Consider the following 23,180-nt stretch of genomic DNA (forward strand, 5'->3'; position numbering starts at 1 on the left):
TTTTGTTTCTCGGTAACAATCATGATTTAAGTATGGGGACGTTAGCAGTTGGTCTAATGTGTGGTCCTAGGTCCTTGTTGCTCAGTCCACCCTTCTTGTTAAGATCTTAAGTGTGGAGGCGTGTCCATGCGCATCTTCGTTGCATAACCTTATGCATCTACCATGATCTGATCATGCATATCTGCTATGTCTTGATTTTACTCTGATGGGATTCCTTCCCCACCTACATGTCCTCCTTTACCCCCTTCCCATGGTCGTTCCTTCTCTTCTTTCCTTTATCCCTTGTTTTGATGTTTTCCCATGAAAACATATCCTTCGTTCACTAGAACCCCTATCCAACCTTTTAGCCCTATTCATCCCTTCGAATTGGCCACTTTTCCTTTTTATACCCCTCTATTTTGAGCCCCATATCATGTGTTATTATTTTTTTGAAGAATTTTCTATCCATTTCACGTGTTTCCATGCGAATGCACCATTTTCAAATCAAAATTGCAATCTGATATCCCAACCCTAACATACATCTTTCCCTAGAAATTTTTTCTTTTTATTGCCCCTTGTTCCGATGTATGGTTTGTCTATTATTACTTTTTCTGTCGTTTCAGGTAATTTCGTGTACGTTTTTTACTATTTTTTCATGTGAGCCTACCTTTAATTTTGATTGAATAGCCATGTCCATCTTGGTCCCCTTCATGATTTTCCTTTTTTCCCCATCTTGGTCCTGTCTACCGATTTTATTTTATTAATTATTTCGTGTATTTTTAAGTTATTTTTTCTTCTTTTTCCCATGTGAATACCCCCACATTTTGTACCCATATAACTCTCTTGTCTTCTTCTCTCTCTCAACCCTCTTACACTTCATTAGCTTCTACTTGCATCTCACCATTGCTTTCCTCTTAGTCGTTGCACAGAATCATTAATTTATGACATGCCACTCCCAATCACGCTATTACCATGTGTCATATAGCCATCATAATGATGAACTATAAATTCCCCCCATAAGTGATTTTCATAGGCCCGTTCCATAGCCTATTGGAGTAGGTTTTCCAAGTCTGCCCATTTCATCAAGCAGGTTGTGAATTTAACCCCCACCCTTAAGGTTGTTTTCGAATAAAGGTATTATCTTGTGAACCATGTTTGGAAAATTTGGAAAAACATGAGGGGTCCTCTTTTGGACCAATAGCATGAGGGACCCTCATTTTGCAAGTCCTTTCATGATGTTTAGGTGGGGGTGTTTGTATACTTTATGTTCCCATAATGTGAGGCAAGACTGTTTGTTCCACACAATGTATCTCCTCATGTTTTTGGGATATATGTATCTCCCAATAGCATGAGGAGTGCCCTTCATGTAGGATGGTCTCCATTCGTAGTTTTTGGTCACAAGTTTGAAGACCAATCGCAAAACTATTCCAACAATGAAATGGGACCTCATTTTGCAATTGGAATGTGGTCCCTATCACATTCTTTAGGTAGGAGTAATTGTAAAATATATGTGCCTGAACAATGACAAGGGTGACTATCCCCCCTCCCCCAACAATCACATCATGTTGTGTTATTGGGGTAAATATGTTTCATTGCATATGTGTCCCAATAGCGCGAAGAGTGCCCTTTCTTATTATAGAATGGCCTTCCTTCATTTCTCTTGGGCGCCTAACTGAAAACCATTACTTAGGGGAGATTTGGACTCACTATTGGGCCTTGTAAGAATTTTCATATCAACTTCCTATTAAAAAAGGTGGCCTATAGATAACTATATCCATTATACCTCAAAACTATATTATATAACGTATCATTGAAAAGATCTTGATGAGAGGATTTCAGTGCATGGATTGTCCTTCCTTCATGCAGAATGGCCTCACTAGCCACTATTTGGACACAACTCTAAAGACCATTATTCAAGAGTACCCCAACAACATAAGGGGACCTCACTTTGCAATTGAAATATGATCCCTTTGCACTATTCATGTGGAGGTACTTGTATAGTCCTTCATTTGCACAATTCCTTCCCCTCCGGTTTTATTGGGCTAAATATTTTCATGTATAGCCATCAATATAAATTGGTGTTGTTGTGATCTACTTGCAGCCTATAAGGCATTTTTCAAACATCAAAGAGGAATTCGAGGTGCGTTTTGAAGAACGCTTAGTGAGAAAATATTTGATTTCCTACTAGCAAAGGTTCAACACCATCACTTGAACTCCCAAATTCCTCACATTTTCTTAGAAAGCATAAATCTTCAAGGTTGCCTCATGTGCAAAACCTTTCATCAAGTAGATAGGAAAAAAGTTCTATGAAAATTCTCTTCCCATTGCAATCTCAATTGAGGATAGATAATTTTTTCCCATGTCAATCCTCCAAACTACACTTACATAGTTACAAAAGAAGTTGTTGAAGAAGAGCCTACACAAGTTAACCAAAAAGAATGTACTTATCAAGACTCAATGCATGCATCACAATTCTATGAATTCTGTGTGTGAATTAGAGGAATACTATCATACCCTTCTCTGTTATTTACATGTTATAAAAGGAAAGAGGATTAGAAGTCCAAGGGGAAGGAAGAGGTTGAGATAGCACCAAAAGTTGCTAGAGAGGAGGATGAAGTTCAAAATACAATGGAAGAGATACACCTAATGGTGGAGAGGGGGGAGGTAGCACACAATCAGACATTGAGAGACTATGAAGAGGAGATATAGAAATTGTTACCAATCAAGAGAAGGAAAATGTAACAAAGGAAGAAGGCAATGTCCCAACATTTTCTCTTCCTATGTCTTTCATTGGCGACCTCAACTGTGTCCTCTTCTCTAACATACCAACTACCTTAACCAAAGGGAGGACTGTCGTCTAGCTATCTTTATGCAAAGTATTGATGTGAACAACAATTTTGCAAAGGAGGAAAAAGTGAACTAATATTCATTGCTAGATTTTCATGTCAAATAATGTGAATTCCTTGCACTTGTATAGAAACATTGACAATGATGTATAATGATACACCATATGCTACGAATATTGCCTCTCTACAGAAGAAGTGTTTTGTTGAGATGGCAAGCTCAATACATGCAGACGTTGATAATGGTCCACCTTGTTCGATGGGACTTCACATCTATACTTAGCACATCAGTAGTCATTACGATCCTCACACGGCCCCACCAACTTATCACTTATTATATTTAGTTTGTTGCGCCTACCTACAGTTGTTATAGTTATAGCGCCAATCAATTAGTATAGTCAATTATGTGTTGTTTGACTTAGTATGTCACTTTCCATTATGTTGTATCTCATCTATACTTTATGTACATTGTATTAAGTGTAAAAAAAGAAGAAGAGACTAGGAAGAAAATGTTTTTGGCCTCCTCTCTTCTTGTGTTCTTGGACTGAGGTTCCTCTTATGTGTATGGTGTGCGTTTGGTGTAGCACCTCAAGTCCCCCCCACCAGGTAATTTGTGACATGGTATTAGAGAGATGCCACTAATAGAGATTGGTCTTAAAGGCTAAAGTGAAAGAGAAGAAGCAAGGAATCGGGCAAGCAAGCAAAGGGTAAGAAGCTCTCCCATTCTTCCACCCTTTCTCTTGGATAGAGCCTGTGGAGGCATGGAAAGCATGGTAGAGCAAAAATCTCAAATTGCTATGAGATTTGGTATGCGAATAGAGCACTATATATTCTATAGTCTTTGCCTCTAGTTTTTTTCGAGCCTTGGTTTAGACCTACAATGTTGCAAATAGCAATTTCAGGATATATTGAAATTTCAAATTTGTAAATTCTAAGGTGTTTACCAAGAAGCAGACACAAATTTTATATGCAAATAGATTGCAGATTACATATACTATTAAGCAGTCAATGAAAGAGACTATTTTGTGTTTTGATATGCACTTGTTGTAAAATATTCTAGAAGACTTGATGTTTTGTATCAATTTTGTGAAAATAGCAAAGAACAATGGAATCCCCATCATTGAGAAGTTAATCAAGAACAATTATCATTCATAGAAGTTTCGTGTGATGAACGTCCTTATTGGAAAAGACTATTATGAGTTTGTTTTAGGTGAAGAAAATGACCCAAAGATGAGTCATCCTATGATTACATAAGAATTAAAGGTGTGGAAAGAATGGAATGCAAAAGACAAAAAGGTGATGTATTGGCTATCTATAGTCATTGTTTGACAACACTATGTTGGGGCATATAAAAAATGCAGAAACTTCACATGCATCTTGGACAATCTTTGAAAACATATTTTTAGTAAATACAAAGGCATAGAAAATTCAACTCAAGCAAGAGTTAAATACTTTGAAGAAAGAGAAGATGTATGTAAATGAGTATATTTTGAAAGTGAGAAGCATTGTAGATGTCTTAGTAACTATTGACGTGATGCCTGAGGATGATGATTTAGTTTCATCTACTTTGAGTAGCCTCAATAATAAGAAAGTCTGGAAATCATTTATCACTTCTATATATGTACAAATTCCATTTTTAATTTTTGATGAGTTGGTCTCCCTCATGATCACTCAAGAGATCAACATGCAGGGTGAATCATCTGAAATAAGTAGTGAATAGGTCCAAGCACTTTACTCAAGTTCACGAAGAGGACATGGCAGATCCTCTTCAAGAAGCCATGGTATGAGACGTGCTTGTGATAAACAACAAAAAAGATTGAATCAACAGTTATACAAGTTTCAGAAGGCCATGGAAACCTTAGAGACATGGGGGGCTCTAGAGGAAGAGGTGGATAGCAAAACAGAGCTTCTAGTAATTCTAGTATTATTTGTCATTATTGTGACAAAATAGGTCATATTACATTTCATTTTTATGCTAAGAATGATGATATCCATAGTGGTAAATTGCAAAAAGGAATGCATCATCTTCACACGACTGAATGAAGATAAAAATGAGCATATGTTTGTTATGCAGCATATAATGAATGTTGTTACAGAAAAGGGAACACATGATAATGTATAGTATGTTGATTCATGTATATCTAATTATATGATCAATCATACTGAATGGTTTGGAGAGATGCAAGATTTACAAAATCCAGGTTATGTGCAAACATGTGATAATTCATGCCACCCAATTTTACACATTGGAAAAGTTCCCTTGTCCTTGCATAATGCTCGGACAAAGAGTCTGTCAGATGTATTACATGTGTCATCCATCACAAAGAATTTAGTATTTGTTGGTCAAATGGTAGAGCAAGAGTTCTAGGTTTGATTAAATGTAAATGGTTGCTTTGTGAATATTTTAATAAGTGCAAGTTAGTCGCAAAAGGAAATACAGTTGACTATATGTCCACTTTAAATGCTGGAATTCCTACTATGAATATCAATATGTGTGCAGATAAGATACTCTCCAATCTTATCAGACCATGCTAAAGCAAGCGCCTAGAACATGATCTGATAAGATTAGAGAGTATCTTATCGGTATTGCCTTTATGGTTCTAATGTCGATCACTCACTTTATGTGAGGAATACAAATGTATGCTTAGTCATCATAGTTATCTATGTGGATGACTTGATCATTACAAGTGAGATTGACTGTGGGAGATACAAGATTTGAGATGAATTTTAATTATTACAGGTGAGAGTGACAATGGGATTACTGAAGTCAAGAACCTTTTGAAGAAGAAGTTTGAGATGAAGGATTTAGGTGATCTAAGGTACTTTCTTGGTATTGAGATGATCAGATGTGATAATGGTATATGGCTATCCCAAAGGCAGTATGGCTTGGATATGTTGTTCAAGTATAGTATGACAACATATAAGCCTCTTTCAATGCCATTGGAGCAAAATATGAAAGTTGAGAGTTGATGTTTGGGATGAGATAAAAGACTCTATTATGTTCAGAAGGATAGTAGGAAGTTTGATTTATATGACTGCCACAAGGCCAAATATGAACTATGATATTGGCCTTGTTAGTCACTTTCTGTAGATGCCTAAAAATCCTCATTTGGATGCAACTAGACACATATTGAGATATGTGAATTTCATTTTGTATTATAGAATTTTTTATGAGGTAGGTAAGAATATACAAGTGTTTAGATATAGAGAAATGTAATTTGGATTCGTAGCATGTCTGACAAAAGGTCTATCAGCAAATTCATGTTTTCTCTTAGTAATGCAACGGTTACATAGAGTCACAAAAATAAACCTACAATTACTTTATCGAGTACAGAGGCTAAGTATGGAGGTGCTACTATGGCAACGTGTAAGGTGGTATGGCTGCAAAAGTTATTGGGTGATTTGGATGTGTAAGGAGATGGTCCAGTTGTCATTCATTGTGACAATATGAGCAGCACACAAGTAGCTATGAACCTACTATTCCATGCTAGGACGAAACACATTCAAGTGCATTACTACTTTGTGAGAGAGAAGGTACTTGCAGAGAGGTTGACTTGGTATATGTCAACACACAGGATCAGATAGCTGACATTTTCACAAAGGCATTGTGTGCAAAGAAGCTTCAAAAATTTCGAAGCTTACTTGGAGTTATAGAGATATAGTTGAGCTTGAGGGGGAGTGTTGAGATGGAAAGCTCAACACATGTGGACATTGATAGTGGACCACCTAGTTAGATGGGTCCACCCACACATCTACACTTAGCATGTCAATGGTCATTATGATCCTCACATGGCCATTGACTTATCACTTATTATATTTAGTTTGTTGCACCTAGCTAGCATAGCTATAACGCCAATCCATTAGCATAGTCAATCATCCAATATTTGACTTAGTAGGCCACTTTCCTTTATGTTGTATCTTATCTATAATTTATTTACATTGTATTGAGTGTAAAAGAAGAAGAAGAAACCAACCAAAAAACGTTTTTTGGCATCCATCTCTCTTCTTATGTTCCTGAATGAGCTTCCTCTTATGTGTATGGTGTGTTTTTCGTGCAATAGCTCGTAAGTCCCCTAATCACGCAATTCATGACATGTTTGAGGCTACAAAACAAAGTTTTGGGCTCACAAATATCGGGAGATCCAAGAGAGAGTCATTCTCTATTCGAATTGATAATAAAACTATCAAGTTGTGAAATCATACTATGATGGTGGATGATAAGAATTGAAAAGTATTCACATCACTAAGTTTTTGTTTTCTCAATTCACGTAAATATTAGGAGAGTTCAAATAATGATTTTATTTTGGTGACTTGAATAACCATTATATGCAAGTTTCTACATGTCTTGCAACTACCTGTATATGCAGATGAGTTCTTGAGCCAAGGCAAAGGAAAGAATGTGAAATGCATAGGCAAGGACATTGCACTTGGAAACTACACAAGGAAGATTAGGTTTCCACATGTGTTAATTATCCATAACCAATTTTCAAAAGACAAGGCCAAGTTCCCATTGTTTCTTTAAAATACCCTATTCAATTATTGAGGAGTTTTCCCTTTGAGAAGGAATGCATGTAAAGCAATACTTTTAGAGAATCAATTATTAGTATGAATTTTGTTATAGGAACCCACTCTTTATGCTATGTGGAGCTAGTGCTTTTTGACATATTCTTCTTTTTATCAGCTAACTTGTGGGATCCACAACCCAAATATCTTGGTTGAAAATGAAAAGAGAGAACTAATCAAGCTAGAAAAACAACACTTGCCAGTGTTCAACAATTGCAAAAGGAAGTGCGGCCATCATTGAAAAAGGCAAGAATAGGAGAATAGAAAAATATAGGTTAGTATTTAGACACCAAGATATTGATGTATATTAAAGAACAATGCATTTGCATATTCTCGTACATCTCTTTAGTTTGTGCACAATTGATATCTATGAAAATTTTACCATATCATTCTTTTCTCTTTTGCCACTATGCATGTTTAGATCATGCATTAGGTTGCTATCAAGTAGCTCTTCTTTTTTTCTTTGCTTATCTATAATGTCCAATTGATGCTAGATGTTCTAAGCTCGACCTTTCTTTGAATTTTGTAGATAAGACTCCTATGATTCCATTGGTGTAATTATTCTAGGCTACTAGCTCTCTCACCCTCCACCATGCCATGTGTATTTGAAGTAGCCTTTTGGCCTTTTGGCCATGCTTAGCAATGTGCCTTCTCCTTCCTCAAGGTTGACCACATTAAGAGACTACCATATTCCTTTGCAAACCATCGAGGGTGAGTATAGAGTATGTGTAGCAAATATGTAACACCCATTATGTATAGAATTTGCCAATTTCTCCATGTATTATGAGTATAGATGATGTGGTGCAACATACATAATACCTTAAGAGGTTACCATATTCATTTGCAAACCGTAGAGCATGAGTATAGGGTATGTGTAGCAAATACGTAACACCCATCATGTATAGAATTTGCCAAATTCTTTGTGTATTATGAATGTAGATGATGTATTGCAACATACATAATACCCATTACATATAGAATTTGTTGGATTCCTATGCAATACAATGTGGTTGCTTCATTACCATATAGTGGGTTATGTGTTGGTCTATCCATGCATTAATCATTGACTTCTTAAATTCTTCAAATTTTATTTGAAAGGTTCTATGATTTGTTACTTTCAATGGTTAATTGGGAAAATTTTGAATATTGTATCCAAAGGCCTCCAAACATTTTCTTTTTGTTCTCTAGCACATCCCTAGTTTGCATGGTCCACAACTACATTATGGATACATTTTAATTTATTATACTGTATAATTGATGGATATCGCCTCTTACAATGTTGGCCAGTACTAGTTGTTGTTTATCTATGGCATAGATGGTCATTGTCCTAGGGTGATGCAAAGAATAATCTTCTTGCTTTAGCACCTCCTATGGAGAGCCTTATGAGTACATCTTTTCCATTGTTTAATATTTTCTCATCCCTCTCCATCTTTACATTTCCTCTATGTGTCCATTTCACAAAGAACTTTTTCCTACGCTTTTATAGATTTCTCCTTTTCTACTCTCGATTTTGCAAAGTCCATGTAAAGCATATGTATAGAAATAACAGCTTCTCAATTATTTTTCATCAAGCCTACATTATATAAATATGAACTTTGCATAGTGGAATGTCAAGTACTTCTTTGAAATTAGGGTCCTTCATGTGCCTATCTAGAACTTTCTTCCAGTATGATTATCACGTACATTTACAAAACTCGCACAATATATACAAGGACTTTTAGGACAAGCACTTCAAGGTCTTCAAATCACCTATCCATACACCATAGCATGGCATGACTTTCTAGAATAAAATTATGTACAATTAAACAAATTGTGGCAACAATGGATAATTACTTGTTATATGCCATTCTATGTTATATTCTACCATGCCTTAAACATATAATATTTTTCCAGTTCTTTGGTAGATGATGACCTCATGTATTCCAATCTTATGAAAGACTATGTAAAATTTTAAACTTCTCTATGGCAACATGGAATGCATGGTACTTAAAACAAAATGACCGTGCAAAATGAACATTCACTTCCTTCCCATCCATGCCATGCGTAGACACACCTCAAATGATCCTATAGAAAATATATTATTATTGCATGGTATATTGAACCACTTTCGATTATCTTTCCTAGTGCACGAATCAAGTACTCTATTCATCAATTATTTTGTATTGCAAATTAAACCACTTTGTATCATTTTTCCTAGTTGAAGGATCGTCAAGTGCTCTATTAATCAATTGTAGTCTGTCTTTCTAAGTTCTTATTCTTGATGATTTTACACTTGTCAAGTCCAATAAGAAATTCTAAAACACTACCACATTTTGTAGGGGTGACTTCAAATAATTGATCTGTGAGGGATTGCAAAGCTTCCAAATCATAAAGCATGTTATTATATTGTCATGTACTTGAGGTACATTTATTTCAATATAGAACAATTGTCCCAGTACATAAAAAATCCCTTCGTTACTTGATAGTGTGCAAACATTACATATGTGGGATTTGGCACCAATGAGCCCTTTACATTTTCCAACTATATCTTTGCTTGCAAAGTTTTATACCTTGGATATAGCCTTTGTGTCAGATTCTCTTTACATCTTTTTGGGTAATCTTCTTGAACCTTCTTTTTTTTAATTATTGCTTCCATCTCCCGATGATCTACAAGAAGATCAACATTAGATACTCCAATAGAGTCACACATGTTATCACCATTTGGATTAGGATGCAACAAAGCCTTCTTTCACAAGAATAGATAAAGATCATAGAACATATACGCATACTTATTTTCATATTATGTAGAAAAAGAAACAAGAAGTATGAAGTACTAACTTGATTGCATGTATGTGTTTTTTGATACTACCACTTTCTGCCTTCAACTGAGCAATGTCTCGAAGCTTCTTTTCTCTTTTACAAAGATCCAATGTTTTATGCTCAAAGTCAAAATGCTTCTTTTTCTTTTTTGTAGCTAGAAAATGATCTATTTTGCTTCTTTCTAACTTCTTCAAACATTATTTCATAGCATGCTTCAAATATGTGTTGTCCTTCTCAAACAATAGGACCTACACATTCACATCAAGATGATATATATATTCTAGAAACCCGTTGTGCCCCCATCACCAACAAAGTTGAGCACAAATATAATGTCCTTGAAAGGAGATGTGATTTTTCTCCCCATAAATATATATTCTTTATTTCCTACATCCTATGCAGCTGTTTTTCATTCTTAGATAAAAAGTAAGGCTTGTTTCTCTTACAAAAAGAGTAGTATTCAAGATCAAGCTCAATATAATTACTTTCCTCCTCCAATCACCCACATTTTCCATTTTCCATTTTTAATTTTTCAAAAATATCAAGAAAATAAGTTGATTTTATTTTTTGAAAGAAAAAGGCAATAACAAATTACACTACCAGTAGAATATTAGTACCATTTTCTAGAGTTTCAAGCAAGTAAAGAGTGTAAAATGTAAGTGAGAATGTAAAATGCAAGTAAACAAATGCAAAATGAGATGGCGATGGGAGGACTATATAGAAAGTTTAAACATTTGAAAGACTTACAAGAGGGCCAAATTTTGGAGACTTGAGCCATAAATTCTACCTTCTCTAGGTCAATGTTTCAAACCTTACTCCATAATTAAAAGTTATAAAACATCTTCATTTGAAAATGATAACAAAATATATATGAATTTTGAATCCAAAATATCATGTAAGCTGAGGTTCCATTTCTTAAGAGGCCCATTTATTAGTCCAAAGCAAACCTAATGATCCCTAAGGTCTTCTAAAAGCATTAAATTTATGGTATCACTCTCTTAGTGCCTTCTTTAGTCCATAAATACTTTTGTTACGCTTACATACACCATCCATTATTTGCCTTACACAACCAACACCTCTTGCTATTGCATCTAGATATCCTCATGCAAGTGCCCGTGTAAAAAAGTTAGCATCACATCCATTTGGGCAAGCTCCATATCTTGTTTTGGCAACAAGCAATGCAAGAATTTTACACAAAGAAATCCCCTTGACTACTGTGAGAAGATCCCATCAAAGTATATATCCTTCTCTTGCTTAAAGACTTTGGCTATCAACGTTGCCTTATACTTGGGCAATGCATCCAATGGTGACATCTTTAGTTTGTGCATCCATTTTGTGGTAATGAATGCTAACTTGCAAGCAACTAAACCAACTCCCAAGTTGCATTCTTCATCAAATAATTCATCTCCAATTACATAACCTTTTTTCAATTATATAGACATCACATCCTCATAACATGAAGGCTCTCTTCAATTTGTCACCAAGGTATAATCAAGAGATTAAGTGTATCTCTATAAAGGTCTAGAGACTGTTATAGAATGTCTCAATACCTACTCGACCTAAGCATTTGGTCATCCAACTTTCAATCCTATTGAATATGGGGTCATACACATTGCAATTGCACAACCAACTCAACATTTCGTGGTTATCTATCAATGCATCATAGGCAGCAAGTCAACATGTAGCTCATATGGTGGCTCTCCATCTTCTTAAAATACTACCTTGTGTATCTCAATAACTTCATGGATTACTTATGCATTTTTTTTCATTGAATATCATATCATGGTTGTATACTATTTTCCAGCCTCTTGATCGCATAAACGATATCTCATCTCTCCTGAGTCTCCATACCCAAGAACAATGCATTTTTATGACTTACAATTAGGCTTGCTCGTCGTCCTTGGAAATATGCATATAGGTCTTACAATCAAACACATGTATATGTTCATAAGAGGGTTTCTTCCTTTATCACATCTCTATAGGGATTTTTCTGTCCAATGGCTTACTAGGTGATTTATTGATCAAATGAAATATTGTTTTGATGACGTCGACCTAAAATCCATATGTAAGACCTACATTCGATAGCATATTGCAAATCTTTTCCCATATATTGCTATTCATCTCCTCTACAATCCCATTTTGAGTTGGGCTATTTGGAGTAGTCAAGTCCCTCTGGATACCCTAAATTTCATCAAGGTTCTAAAATACATGAAAAGCAAACTCTCCACCATTATCAATACACAGGCATTTGATTTTCTTACATAATTGATTCTCTATATTTTCCAAGTTACACAACCCTTGAAAGTGTACACAAAAACCACCTATTGGGCCTTTAGAGAAATTGATGTCTCTATAGTGTAAAAATTTTAAAAAACCGAGCTAAAGCAATTCACAAAATTAACTAGTTCAAACTGTTTATAGTCTAAAAATGATTCTCTACAAGTGATTCAACAAATAAACAATTCAATTATTTGTCCAAGTAATTCAATTTTGAATGAGCTCAAATGCGTACAATGTAAATCCAACTTTTGTTCAAACCAATTCTTCAAGTTCGAGTGTGAACACAACTCCTCAAATATCTAGTTTTAGTTTAACCAATGTGAATAAAGCTTTCATTAACCCATTCCAAGCCCAAACCAAGGGAAAAGGCGAATTATTTAAGACCACTGTAATGTTTTAGTATCCCACGTGTAAACCATCGAAAAATTTAATATACAACTTATCAAATGCTTTCACAGTATAGATTAAAAATCCTCTGACAATGTCCATTTATCAACAGATAAACACTATCTTTTCTTGAGCAATCGAAAGACCAAGTAATTAAGCTTGATACCAACCTTTAATGGTTGTCCATGCACTTCAAACTTAAGCCATAGCAACTCCCAAACTTAGCCCTAAGCGAAGCCTCGATGGATCCCTAAATCCAAGCACCTACTATACTTCAATCAAAAAGCTCAAGTTTTTCAATTCACATGATTTGTACCTCTTTCAAATTTGGGCAACAAGTATCACAAACCCATCAATCTCATGGTAGACCTTAACACTCATATTCCACACTCCAACCACCTCAAGACTATAGCTTTCATGCCAATTGATAGAAAGACCAACCACAAGCAAGAGAGAGCAAAAGAACAAGAGAAAAAATGGCTCAACATCAACAAAGAAAAAAATTAATTCAGAGACATGCAAGATAAAGTTGAAGCACTAAAGCAATCAAAATGTTTCAAGGGAACCCAAAGATGCACTCACACTAGCATAACTCAATGCATAACCTAGCGAAAATCGCCAAGATGAAAACAATTGGAAAACAAGATAAAGAGGAGTTTATCGAGAAGGTAACACTATAATGGAAAAGTTTAACAAGCATAAACATTGGGCTGCTCTAGGGATATGATATATACATTTGCAACTTTAGTACTTGGTTTTCGTATTGTGCCAATGGCACCTGAAAGCGGGTTATACCTCATAATAACTAAACCTTGATTCTATTTGTCTAGCTCGATCTCTTCAAGTTTTGAATTAGTTGAGAGCTATTTATCTATGTAATGTTTCAAAATCCAAGAATGAAACTCTTTTCAATAATATGCTCAATCCAATGTAATATTAGGTCTAAATTTTAATATTGGTAGCAAGTCACGACTAGCACTCAAGTTTAAGCAACACTTAAGAGAGCCAAACCCTACTGAGGGGTGTCTTGGTTGTACAAACCATCCATTAACTTCCATCCAAAACACTCAACGAGTGTAAAGAAGCTATCATAAATGCATAATCTTACGCAACCATACGCACCTCAAAAAGCAACTTGATGTGCATTTCTTCCTTCTACAAGCAACAATTGGTGAACATGCATAGAATATTGTCATACCTCAAATGACACCCAAACTTTAGGACTTGGTTTTGTTTGTTCAGCCAATCAAAGAAATAGGACACCTACATAATTCACTTTTACCAAAAGTTTGTATATTTTTTGGATAACAACATCAAGTGATGGCTGATTCCTTCTAGGGATCCAACTATACAGTCGATTGAGGCTTTAGAACTTGACTCTCACATTCCTAGTTCACAAAATGATAGAATCTTTATATGACTCATCTAAGCATTTCTTTCACCAATAGTTTGATTTCATAAATGATGCCTCTTTCGAAATGTTCCAAAGCATCAGCTTCCTGAATAAGTCAAATCTTAATCATGCATAGCCCAAAAAAAAGCCAACCTTGGAATTTCATTAATATCACTAATGAAAAATGCTGACGAAGCCAAATTTTGAGTGCCAAAACATACTTTATATACTTCCCTCGCACATTGAAAGTGCACAGGCAATAGGTGTTTCTTGCTTCGCACATTCACACACAATCACCAAAGCGGTGATGTACTACTTAAGACTCTTGACTCAACATTGAGGCTATGGGATTAAATTCCACCTTAGCACCACAGGTAGACACATGTATGATCAGGTTTGGTGATGTACTACTTAAGACTTGGACATACGTTGAGGCTATGGGGTTAAATTCCACCTTAGCACCACAGATTGTCATGTATGATCCTCAGATGGCTGAATCTATATTTTCCAAGGCTGGTTTTAGGCACCATGTGCAATGCCTTTTTTCTCTCAACAGAGATACAGGAAGCACATTATACTCTAGATGCATGCAAGATGCACTAGTATATTTCCCCACACAATCCTCTTCAGACAACCCAAACAAAACAAGCCAGCCAATTAAATTGAAAATCTGCACTACAGAAGTTGGAAGTGATTATACAATAAAGAGCTTAAATAATTCGCAACATGGTAACAATACAATAAAGAGCTGACAGGAAGAAATCAGAACTGCACTCATGAGGACGACTCAGGCTTTTTCACTATCAGAACAGGGCACTTGACATGATGGCTACAAAAATCACTCACACTGCCCAACAGCGCCCTGTTTCCAGGAAACAATTCAAATGCCACATGTCAAAATTATATGGAACAGAAGCAAATTTAATAGCGTCAACTAAGCAGAGTAATCACATCAGACATACCGTTTGATTGGGCCGAAACCATGGCTACCCATAACCAGGAAGTCTGGTTTGAGTTTCTCAACTGTCTCCATAATGACATCTCTTGGGTCTCCTGTCAAAACTTTCATTTCAACATCAACCTGCAAGCCAATGCAAATTTCACATTTGATCCTTGGTTGAATTGTCAACTTAGGAGAGTATATGCTAACAACTATTTTTTCAAGTATACTTCCTGCTGAAGAAAATCATTGAGACTTGACAATCATGCATCTTCATCATATTTTAGTTTAATAGCTTTAAAACCTGAACACGATTAACTGCAAGGATGTCAAAGCAAATGCAGACAACACAATAGCTCTGCAAGGAGAACATTGGAACCAAGTGATTTTGAAGTTGGAATGTTTTTAAACACATTCATGTGATTTTGAAGTTGAAATGCTTTTGGACATGTTCAAAATCATTTCATAAATCAAAGCATACAGCAAATAAGAACATACGTGTCTGTCAGCACATATCTCTTTGACAGTGGTGCTGATCTGCGAAATAACATCCGAATCATATTTTTCCAAGGAATAAACAGCTTCAGTTGTAAGGACAAAGGCTGCCAAAAGGGGGAGGGGGTTAGCAAACATTCTCTCTCTCTCTCTCTCTCTCTCTCTCTCTCTCTCTCTCTCTCATGCGCATGTGCCCGCGTGCATCTCCCACTGTTTATTCATAATCAATACAATGCACATCCAAGTACATTTTTTGTGTTTCAAGGTTTTGAGGTTTAGTTTCATATTTTATTTCATTAGCTACCTTAAGATTTCAAGGTTTCAAAAAATATTATTTATAACAATTGCAATCACTATATATTAGTAAAGTTAGAGGAAGAAAAAGAGATCCAAATATGGTAATATTAGAGGAAGAACATGATCCATAAAATGAAAACTTCCATTCCACCGAGACCCCAGAGTTTAAAGTCTAAAGCCTAAAACCAAAACATCCATTTCACCTACTCATTTAAAAGTTAGCATTCACAACTCACAAATCAAAACACACAAGCTATAACAAACATACATTAAAAGTAAGAGTAAAAATTGATGTTCATGAGTGAAATAAGTGAAATAATGAAATAATGAGGAAGAGATGAGGTGGACATGGAGGAAGAGGTGGAGTAGGAAGAGATGGAGGAGGAGCAAAAGACGAACAAGGAGGAGGTGATGGAGCATGCAAAAGAGCGGGCATAGAAAAAACATAGGTTAGAAAAATATGCCACGCCTTTTTGAATAAAAGAAACCCTTCAAAAGAGTTTTTCATTTCATGACTCCATTTCATGAAATGAAACAAAGTAGAAGAGATGGAGATTGATTGGTCACACAAGGAGGGCATGGAACATTGGGACAACAAGAAGCTCTCAAAGGACAACCACCGCAACCTAAAGATACACCAAAGATTGGTGATGAGAAAAAGCAAATGGTACCAATGGGATTGGATACAAAAATGCAATGCCATCTTGGTAGTGCCAATCCAATGGGTCTTGGACAGCCAAGCATGCGTGCAAGTATAGGGCAGCCAAGATATTTTGGTGGTGGCACCATTTTTCATCCTATGGTGGGTCAAGGACCACATATAGGAATGTATGGTACAGCTCCTTACAAAATGCAACAACCAATGCACAGTATGCAAGACCCAATGTATCCACATATGGCTAGTAACATGCTTATCTTTATGTATGGCAACATTTGCATGATGCCTAGGGTACAAAGTAGTATGTACCAATGCATGGTATCCAAGGCCCCATGTATCCGAGATTGGTTGGTACTTGTCAGAGTGCAGCGGTGCGGAAGCGTAGGGCTGAGAGAGAGAGAACGCAGAGAGAGAAGGGAGAGAAAGAGACAGTGTACAATGAAGATCTGCTGTATAAAGAATGCTGAATACAAAGATATACACGGGCGCAGTGCGCTGGACTGCGTGTCTCCACCTCGACGATGCGACCTGCTGTCCACCTCGAAGTCTGCTGCAGTCTGACATGGTATCAGAGCAATGTTTGAGGGCTGACTGAGCGCAGAATCAACCTGAAGAGGAGTTTCCATCGCGACACAAATTTGCGTTTTTTACGTTTAAGGGCAGACAGGAGGGCTGCGCCTTGGAACAAGGCTGAAACGAGTGTGGGCGCACAGGAAAGGAGTACAGGTGGTGGATTTGCTGCTGTTTACTGCTGTTTGACGCGGAGGAAGTTTGAGTTTTCAACCTAAAAGTGCAGGTTTTGCTTTTTCATCGCCTCCGGCGGGTGAAGAAGCTTCGGGACGCGGAAGAGCCTTAGCAGGCTGAGTTTACCCAGTCAGAGGGGGCTACTTTTGCGTTTGAGAAGGCATTGCAGGTGAAGATGTCTACAGAGATGGACTTGGAGTTCCAGGCGATTATGGACCGGAAGGTGCCTGTCCTACCGGCTCTTCCTACAGATCAGAAGCTCGACGGCGACAACTACCGCATTTGGCGCGTTATGATGTTGGCCATCCTTGAGTCCTATGATTTGGCGGAGTTGGTCCAAGAAGATATTGACCGGCCTTCGGTAAGAGATGAGCCCAAACTCTCTTCCGATGCTCGTGCGGAGTTGGCCAGGGCCCAGTCTCATTGGGACAAACTGAATGCCAGGATTCGATCCTTTCTCTTTCTATCATGCACTACAGCCGTGATCGCTCACATCGAGCACTTGACGGTGGCTCGTGAGATATGGCTGGAGCTTGATCAAATGTACAATCGGATGACCCTGATGAAGAGGGTTTCTTTGGAGGTACAGATGCGGACCTTGTCCGTCAATAAGTCTTCTTCGCTAAGGGAACACATTAACAAGCTAAGGCAGCTACAGATGCAGGTTCAGAATGCGGGGAAGCCAATTTCCTCCGAAGACATGGCGATCACACTCTTGTCCCAGTTGCCGCCACGATTCGGTACATTTTACTCTGCCCTTATTGCTTCGGGGCGAGAGTCTACTCTTCGGTAGGAAGAGTTGGTTCCTATGGTCTTGGACCAAGAGGAACAGTTAAAGGGACAGAATGCTTCCAAGTCGGAGGCGTTGACAGGTCAAGCCTCTCAGAAGAAGGGGAAGGACCAAAAGAAGAAGAAGGGGGATAACAAGTCCAAGAAGGACAAGGAGAAGGACAAGGACAAAGACTCCACATGTCATATTTGTGGAAAGACTGGCCATTGGAAGAAGGATTGCCCTGATAAAGACTCGAAGGACACCAAGAAGAAGGAAACCAAGGATTCTGGAGCAGTGGCTGCACCCTCATCAGCTGCATTTCTACATCTAGTTGTCATTGAGGACGCTTCACCGAACGCTTCTGATGCTGCGATGACGGCTCCCCAAGCTCGAGAGTGGATTGTTGACAGTGGTGCCTCACGGCACATGACTCCTTTATCAGATGGTGTTGCCCAGCTGCGACCTTCGCGTGGGCAGGTTCTCATTGGAGACAGCTCTTCAATTTCTATTGCAGGTCGGGGTAAGATGCAACTTATTCCGGATGGATGAGGTGGCACCCATACCTCAGAGATTTTGCATGTACCAGGATTAGGGTACCATCTCCTTTCAGTTCATAAGATTTGCTCCCTTGGTCTTTTGGTGGAATTTGACAGTTCTACTGTGCGAGTCCTTGATCGTGAATCGAGGAAGGTTCTATCATCTGGATATGAGGAGAACGGCATTTACAAACTGAAGTCTTCCACTGCCCTCTCTTCTCTTCTTCTTACCTCACAGTCACAGTCTGAGTTATGGCATGCTCGGTTTGGTCACCTGAACTATGACTATCTTCGGAAGGCGTCACGTGGATAGCTTGTTCGAGGGTTGCCGGATATAGTGGTGAGCTAGCAGCCATGTGTCTCCTGCATACGGGGGAAGCAGCATAGAGATGCCATTCCCCACACCGCTTCGCGGCGGTCTACTTCACCGATGGAGTTAGTATCTACGGATCTATGTGGCCCTATGCGGAATGAGTCCCTGCGTGGGAGCTCGTACTTCATGCTGATCGTGGATGATTATAGCAGGATGACATGGGCCTACTTTTTGGCACTAAAGTCAGAAGCTTTCTCGCACTTCAAGGATTGGCTTCTCTTTGAGGAGAACCGATCAAGCCGGAAGTTGAAGACCTTGCGATCCGACAAGGGAGGTGAATTTGTGTCTAATGAATTTGCTCGGTTTTGTACAGATAGAGGAATTCACCAGGAGTTTGCCAATACCAATACTCCTCAAGAAAATTGTATTCTAGAACGGAAGAACCGCAGTGTGATCGAGATGGCGCGCACCATGATGGAGCACCGACAGACCCCTCAGGTTCTGTGGGCCGAGGCTGTGGCTACTGCAGTCCACATCCTTAATCGATCCCCTACTTCGGCCGTGAAAGGGATGACTCCATTTGAGGCTTATTTTGGGACGAAGCCAAATGTTTCTTACTTTCGAGTCTTTGGGTGTGATGCCTATGTTCACATTCCCAAGGCTCACCGTGACAAATTTGAAGCGGCTTCCCGAAAACAGGTATTTGTTGGCTACAGCTCCCAGTCCCAAGGCTACCGACTGTATGATCCCGTCAAGCAGGATGTATATACTAGCCATGATGTGCGGTTTGTGGAGGTTCCGGCTTCTTTAACGGGTGAGGAGCATCCCGTTCTTGGAGATCCAGGGGAGAGTTTGGCTCCTTCTACAGTTCCACTGGAGCCTGTGCCTTTTGATTATGATTCTGTTTCTGACACAGAGTCTACTGTTCCACCGGACCCTTCTGAGGAGTTACCACCGGTGGACATTCCAGAGTCTTCTACTGATGGAGAACGAAGAGGGGAGGTTCGGCCTCCTCCTCGCTGGGCCCGTGACACACTCCGTGATTCAGGGATCGAGGGGGTTCCTGAGGAGTAGGGACCGCAGGATGGTCCGCGGCGGTCACGGAGGCACCAGGCGCATTCTTCGAGCTTGTTTGCTCCAATTATTGTTTGATGTCCCGTGTTATGCAGGATCGATAGCCCACCTCCGTGAAGGAGGCTTTACAGTCCGCCCCATGGAAGAAAGCTATGGAAGCTGAGTTGGAGGCTATTGAGAGGAATGGCACTTGGTCACTTGTGCCACGCCCCCCGAAGAAGAAGGTGATTGGAGTCAAGTGGGTCTTCAAGACCAAATATCTCAGTGATGGTACTTTGGATAAGCACAAGGCTCGCCTTGTTGCTAAGGGTTTTGCCCAGCGCCCAGGGATTGACTGTCATGACACCTTTGCCCCCACCGCTCGTATGGCAACCATTAGAGCTGTTCTTGCTTTGGCTGGCCATAGGAGACGGCCTGTTTATCAGCTGGATGTGAAGTCGGCCTTCCTGAATGGTGATCTGAAGGAGGAGATCTACGTTGAGCAGCCTCCTGGCTTTGGTTCTTCAGATGGGAAAGTCTACAGGTTGAAGAAGGCCCTGTATGGTCTCAAGCAGGCCCCGCGAGCTTGGAATGAGAAGATTGATTCGTTCCTCCAGACTCAGTTGGGATATCGGCGGTCCAAGGCCGATCCGCAGCTATATGTTCACACTTCCGAGGATGGTTGTGTGCTGTTTGTATTATATGTTGATGATTTGATTGTCACAGGTGATGATGCACAGCAGGTCCAGGAGACAAAGTCAGCTTTACATCGGACGTTCGAGATGACGGATTTGGGGCTACTCCATTTCTTTTTAGGCCATGAGATTTATCAGTCTCAGAGGGGATCTTTCTCTCCCAACAGAGATATGTACAGGAGCTCTTGGTGTCTTTTGAGATGGAAGATTGTCGGGCCCTCTCTACTCCTATGGATCCGAACTGGAAGGCCACTTCCCATTCAGCTTCTCCTTTGGCAGATGCGTCCCGCTATCCACAGTTGATAGGGTCCTTGATTTGGCTTCTCAACACCAGGGTTGATCTATGTTTTGCTGTTGGGCTCTTGGCAGGGTTCATGAGTGAACCTAAGACGGTGCATTGGCAGGCTGCTCAGAGGATACTTCGGTATCTAAGGGGGACGTCTGATTTGGGGATTCATTACCCCGCAGGGACAGATGGGTCAGATCTTGTACTTGCAGGTTGGAGCGACTCGGATTGGGCCGGTGACGTGGACCACAGGCGGTCTACAACAGGTTACTGCTTTACTTTGGGTGCAGGTGTTATTTCATGGAGTAGCAAGAAGCAGCCCACGGTAGCCCTTTCGTCTACTGAGGCGGAGTATCGGGCCGCGTCTTCCACCACATGCGAGGTTGTGTGGCTTCGGAGATTGTTGGAGGAGCTTGGGTGCCCCCAGACTCGTCCTACATTGCTGCGATGTGACAATGAGAGTTGCATTGCCTTGGCGAGGAACCCTGTTTTTCATGCCCGGACGAAGCACATTGAGATTCAGTACCACTTCATCCGAGAAAAGCTTCTGGATGAGACCATCACTGTGGAGTATTGCAAGACGGAGGACAATCTTGCGGATCTGTTTACAAAGGCGCTTCCTCAGGCTCTCCTTCGGCAACATTCCAGATCCCTCAGGCTTCTGCCCTGCCCAGGCTCTGAGAGGGGGTGTTAGAGATCATAGCCTGTTTGGTGGGCAGGCAGGCCTGCACAGTCGGACCAGCAGGCTGCTGCACAGTCGGACTGTGCAATCGGACTGCCACGTGGCAGTCCAACTGCCTGCAGCCGACTTATTCCAGGCTGCGCCCTATTTCTGGCGCCCCATTTCAGGCAGTTTTTCGGCTATATTGCCGACGTTTCCAGCAGTCTGCCCACTCTTCTTTGTCGCAGATTACAGACCGGCGCCGTGCAGTTTTCTGTCTCTGTTCACAGATTTCAGACAGCAGACAGTGCAGACTGCAGCAGACTTCGAGGTGGACAGCAGGTCACATCGTCGAGGTGGAGACACGCAGTCCAGCGCACTGCGCCCGTGTATATCTTTGTATTCAGCATTCTTTATACAGCAGATCTTCATTGTACACTGTCTCTTTCTCTCCCTTCTCTCTCTGCGTTCTCTCTCTCTCAGTCCTACGCTTCCGCACCGCTACACTTTGACAGTACTATGCGTAACTCCGTGTATGGTAGCATTGGTATGTTGTCACAAGGACGTGAAATTTTATTACTTTGCTTAGCATTTGATTAGAAGTTAATTAAATGTGCTAATGTGACTTGCACATGTGAGGTGCAAGTCAATTATTTCACAATGTGACACATAGGACCCTGAGATATCGGTTGGTACCAAAGGCAAAAGTTGTAATAAGTTATGTCTGACAGGTACTATGTGGTACTCCATGTCAAATTTACGCCAAGACTAATTTATTGGCCACTAATGTCACTAGTGACGTTAAAGACTAGGCATTAATTAATTAATTAATGCCAGTCTAAGGATAATCATTGCTCAGGGATACTTGGAAGACAAATTAGCCTAGCGAATTTAATTATTCATTGGTGAAATTAACTTTCTGAGCACTAGAATAATTATTAAATCAATTTTTAGAAATTAATTTAATAAGCTGGATAATGCTAAAAAATAGGATTAGAAGGCTGTCACTTGGCAAAACTTACCATGCATGTGGGAAAAACGTTTTTAGGGGCTAGTGAAAGTCTATTTCAACCATTGTGAAAGAGAAGGGGACTATTAGAGAGCAAGGAGAGGCTGCTAATGTGATTTGCAACCACCAAGGATCAGTCCTATGGCAAGTGACAGCAATTTGAAGCCCTCCAAGAGCAAGTGATAGCAGCCCAAGATCTGTCTGGTGCAGTGACAGCATACAAGAGGAGACATCAATCTTTCTAGTGATCCTAAGCTATAGGTGATAGGCTTCATGGCTATTTGAGCAAGGCAACAGTAGTTTTTCAATGTTTCTCACCATAGAACTCTGAAATTTCTCTCTACAGCATTCCCTCTCATTCCCTAGCCATCTTTCAAGTTATCTCAATATTTTCCAGTACAGCATTCCCTCTCATTCCTCAACCATCTCTCAAGTTATCTCAACATTTTCTCACGATAGAACTCTGAAATTTCTCTCTAA

The 23,180-nt window shown here is 39.4% G+C and overlaps 1 protein-coding gene across 2 annotated transcripts in view; it reads right to left on the reverse strand.

The window, feature by feature from the left end:
* Positions 1 to 9,874: 9,874 nt before the first annotated feature.
* LOC148033512 (universal stress protein PHOS32-like) overlaps positions 9,875 to 23,180 on the reverse strand; it is a 55,258-nt gene continuing 41,952 nt past the window's right edge. The window contains exons 2-4 of one of the 2 annotated variants that reach the window (XM_087681457.1): positions 15,680 to 15,783; positions 15,204 to 15,322; positions 9,875 to 10,031 (exon numbers count right to left, since the gene is read on the reverse strand). In XM_087681457.1, the coding sequence (XP_087537583.1) occupies positions 10,004 to 10,031; positions 15,204 to 15,322; positions 15,680 to 15,783 (251 nt within the window). In that variant the 3' untranslated portion in view covers positions 9,875 to 10,003. Of the gene's footprint in view, positions 10,032 to 14,879; positions 15,104 to 15,203; positions 15,323 to 15,679; positions 15,784 to 23,180 lie in introns of those variants that run through there. The other variant, XM_087681456.1, reaches the window with a different exon arrangement.

This window comes from Lygodium microphyllum, chromosome 7 (genome assembly GCF_053477565.2).
Source record: "Lygodium microphyllum isolate KBCC chromosome 7, Lygodium_microphyllum_v1.1.10, whole genome shotgun sequence".
NCBI classification, from domain to species: domain Eukaryota; kingdom Viridiplantae; phylum Streptophyta; class Polypodiopsida; order Schizaeales; family Lygodiaceae; genus Lygodium; species Lygodium microphyllum.